Source organism: Nicotiana attenuata, unplaced genomic scaffold (genome assembly GCF_001879085.1).
Source record: "Nicotiana attenuata strain UT unplaced genomic scaffold, NIATTr2, whole genome shotgun sequence".
Taxonomy (NCBI): Eukaryota; Viridiplantae; Streptophyta; class Magnoliopsida; order Solanales; family Solanaceae; genus Nicotiana; species Nicotiana attenuata.
This window is the reverse complement of record NW_017671084.1, coordinates 267,426-271,543: the sequence shown is the minus strand read 5'-3', so window position 1 is coordinate 271,543 and position 4,118 is coordinate 267,426. Positions and strand designations below refer to the sequence as shown.

The following is a 4,118-nucleotide window of genomic DNA, read 5'->3' as shown; positions in this document are numbered from 1 at the left end:
ATTGGTGTGATTTTTGGATTTTTTCGAGAAGTGGGCCCGGGGCTCGGGTTTTACCAACTTCGTGAATTTTAGTACTTTTTGAGTATTTTTGATTGGGTTATGTTTCTTTAACCCATATTTATGTATTCGCTGTGATTTTGACTAGATTCGACGCGCGAGGAGGTCGATACAAAGGAAAAGGCATTGCGGACCAGTCTACGGCCGGTTAGAGGTGAGTAGTTTGCATAGATGATGGCCTGACGGGTTTGAAACCCCGGCTTATCACATTGTGACGCTATTGTAGGGCGTGACTCGCACCCCATGGCAGGTGCGGGATTGGTTATGACTGGGGATTGTGATTTGGTCCATCCCGAACAAGAATGTTTCTATATTGGCGACTAATACGCACCCTGTATTGAATATATCTGGGCTTATTGCCGTGTTTGGGGCCTTGTGCCGATCTGTAGCATCCTTAGAGGATGAATGCCATTGTGATAGCATGCTTTGTATAATCATTGATCTCAGTCCTGTGTTTAATCACTGTTATGAAATGCTAAGTCACTTTTCCTGAAGTTAAATATCTAAAGTATATTCCTCTTAATAAATTGGAAATTGGGAAATTAATTGAATCTGTTATGTGACTCATATGCATATTGTGGACTGAGTATGGATCGGGCTGCACGCCACAGCGAATGGTATGATTATATTGCGCTTGGGCTGAAGGAGCCCCTCCGGAGTCTGTACACACCCCCAGTGAGCGCCGTCGACGTTAAATGGATCGGGCTACGCGCCGTAGCGGTCATGTGCATTGCATTGCATCCTTACATTATACTTGATTGATATATTTGAAGTTGTTTTGCTGTTGGTACGTAGTTAGGTGTTGGACTGTTAGTTTTAGCTTTACTTTGTGGCATTTCGTGGATTTCTTATCTTCAGACATTTTATATGCTTATTACTCACTGAGTTGGTAGTACTCACCCCCTACTCCCTGCACCTTGTGTGCAGATTCAGGTACTTCGGGAGCTTAGTTGAGCTAGCCGCTGGTTTCCAGAGTTCCAGGAGTGATCGAGGTAGCTGCTATGACGTCCGCAGGACCCGACTCCTCCCTTATCCCTTTATTATTTCCGTACTTTAGAACATACTTATTTTGAGGATCTTTGACTCTGTATTAGTTAGAGGCTTTAGACTCATGACCCCAGGTCTTTGGGAGTTACAGTTATGTCAGTATTTCGTATTGTTTTAATTGAGTATTTCAGCTATGAGTATTAATATTTGATTTTAAGTATCTGATTAATTTGTTTTGAGCTTTGTGCTCGGGTTGAGAGAGTAAATGGTCGGGCTTGCCTGGCATTAGTGTTGGGCGCCATCACGACCGGGTTTGGGGTCGTGACAGTTAGACTAAGGAGTAAGAAATGCGGCAGACCTGCAAAATCAACAGATAAGCTGAAAGCTGATTTGTTTAATGAAGATGATGTAGTCCGCAATGTTAAACGGAAAAGAAGAAAGATGAAGGATGATGGTGAGAGTTGCCTTGATTTACAATCGAGAGAACAAAGGGTCGTTATTCGCTTGAAATTGAATAAGAGAAAAGCTAAGTTGAAGGTATTACCTGTTTTGCTATTTATTTATACATGCTTATACAGTTTTATACAAAGTTATACATCTGTTTATACATCTTTATACAAGCACTGCTATACTTGTATATACGGTCTTATAAAATATTTTAGTATATTTTTTGTTCTTGATCTATTTCTTGTTATTTTCCTATATCCAAGGTTGGGGACTTCTATATACAACCAGTTGATTATTTCCACAACAGGATTAGTTCCCATACCGAGCCTGATATTGTGAATATTTTGAAGCAATGTTTGACTGACACGCAGCTTCAAATGTTCCGTGCTAGTTGTTTTGGATACTTCCTGGACCTCCCTCAATTTAAAATTCAAAATCAACGTATTCATTGTATATTATTGAGGGAAGTCGTCCCAGGACGTGAAAGGGAGTTGTGGGTGAAGATTAATGGTTGTTTGCTGCGTTTTGGCATTGGAGAGTTTGCTCTTATCACTGGTTTGAAGTGCGTAGACGACGGCGCCACTTTCTATGACAAACCAGATGTTAATAGGTTGCTGAAAGAGTATTTTCCAGGAGATGGAAAAAAGGCCATGACAAGGGGGGAGCTTCTTGATCGCTTCAAGCAAAAGGAGTGGAAGTCGGATGAAGATGCGTTCAAGATGGCCTTGATGGTGTTTGTCCATCATTTCATCTTCTCTGATGCCAATAATCATGGTATCACCAAAGATGATTTTGATATCATTGAAAATGGCCAATATAAGATGTTTCCTTGGGGGAAAAAGTCATTTGAAGATGTTTTAAGGACAATGAGGGACAGGCAATGCGATTATTTGACAATGTATAGGCTTGGAGGTTTGCCGCTTGCTTTACAGGTTTGGTTTTTTGAGTGTTGCTCAATGGTTGATAAGAATCTAGCTGTTCGCGTTGGCACAAATGTGCCACGCATTCTTAATTGGAAAGTGACTAACACTCCATCATATGCGGATTTGACTGGCGGCGTGATCATGTGTAGTGTCGACAAGGTAAACATTTTGTGCCATAATACTTCTTCATATATAATTTCAGTTTTCTTGTATTTTTCTACTATTGTAATCCTGTTTTTTTTCTTCTTGTAGTTGAACTATAGTAACATTTCCCCTACTTCTGAAGAGATGTCAAGTCTGAACATCGACACACTTTTTGAAGTAGGTGCCTGTTGTTCCTGCCTCTCACACTGATGATTTTGTTGCTGCACCTTCACCTTGTCCTCAGCATATGGAGCAACAGTCTACACGACCTTATCCTCAAAATGCAGAGCAACAGTCTAAACGACCTTGTCCTCAGACTATGAATCCACAGCCTAATCCAAGTTATGATCCTTTTGTGCGTCTTGATCTTTTGAATGATGAAGTTGAGAAGCTGAGGAGTGATGTTGGAAAGGTACTTGACCTTTAGCTTTTCTGTAGTTTATAATTACTTTTTGGTAATAAACATGGTTGTTTATTTGCTTTTGTTGTAGTTGACTGATACAGTGACGACACTCAACAACTATGTCGTTTCTTCCTTTGAAAAAGTGTTCAGTTTTCTGAATATGAAGGAACCCAAGCAAACGAGGGAGGATTTTACTGATTCTAAGGTAATTGTTTACTGATAAAACCAAATCACTCAACAGTTATGCCTTCTCTGAACTCAACATGCCTTCTCTTTCTATTATTTTTTATTAGATTCGTCAGCCCGTATTTGATGACAATACATCTGGTCTTGGCGAATTTGATGGCTATCAATATGATGTTGTTCCTAACTTTGTCAATCAAATGAATCAAGATAATGTGGTAGCTGACGAGGGAGTTACTGATGGTGTTGATAATGGTATTTGTTCTGCTTTCTTTTTTTTTTTGGTCTGATTTTTCTTTTCTTCTTTTTGAAGTTTTGTATTATTTGTGTTTCTATGTCTAAGGGGCAGCAGGTGATGTCAAGGGTGACACATTTTGGGATGACATTGGTGATGAAGATTTAGCTCATATGTCCCAACTTGTGGTTCACAAACAATCCATCATAGAAGTAGAAGATGATTACATTTCTCCTGACCATTCAGTTCGACAGAAAATACCAGGAAAATATGCCAAATCTCCATATTTGCCAGTTTTTGATTCTGGAGCATCAAAATCGGCGCCCAAGCTCATTTTTGATATCAAGCATCCTTTCACGATCGAAATTGATGATTTTGATACATTGTCGCCATTGGCTAAAGAGTTTTGCGCGTTTGTTGATAATGGGATGGATACGAGGCGAAGGTATCTTCACTTTCTTCAATCTTTCATGTTCTGATTTTATACTTGTCAATGAATGTAGTTCTGATTACTTTTTATATTTGTGATTTGAAGTGCCAAACATATATATCCCGATGAAGTAAATAATCTTGCAGAAGGTTTTACTTTTGGCTCGTGTTATGTGACCAAGAAGGATTGGTTCCACTCACTTGCATATTGTGGTCGACCTTTGATTGACACGGTATTTTAATAAATTTCTGTTCTAATTCCCTTTTTATTTTTGTTGCATATCTTTGTTGTTTTGAGACCCCCATAGTG

General features: G+C 39.3%; 1 protein-coding gene across 1 annotated transcript in view; it reads left to right on the top strand.

Moving 5' to 3' along the window:
• The first annotated feature begins 3,474 nt into the window (after window positions 1–3,474).
• The window catches only part of LOC109205808, a 1,454-nt gene continuing 810 nt past the window's right edge, over window positions 3,475–4,118 (top strand). Inside the window, exons 1-2 of the mRNA XM_019368561.1 lie at window positions 3,475–3,824; window positions 3,915–4,041. Of these exons, the coding sequence (XP_019224106.1) occupies window positions 3,553–3,824; window positions 3,915–4,041 (399 nt within the window). The 5' untranslated portion in view covers window positions 3,475–3,552. The remainder of the gene's footprint in view (window positions 3,825–3,914; window positions 4,042–4,118) is intronic.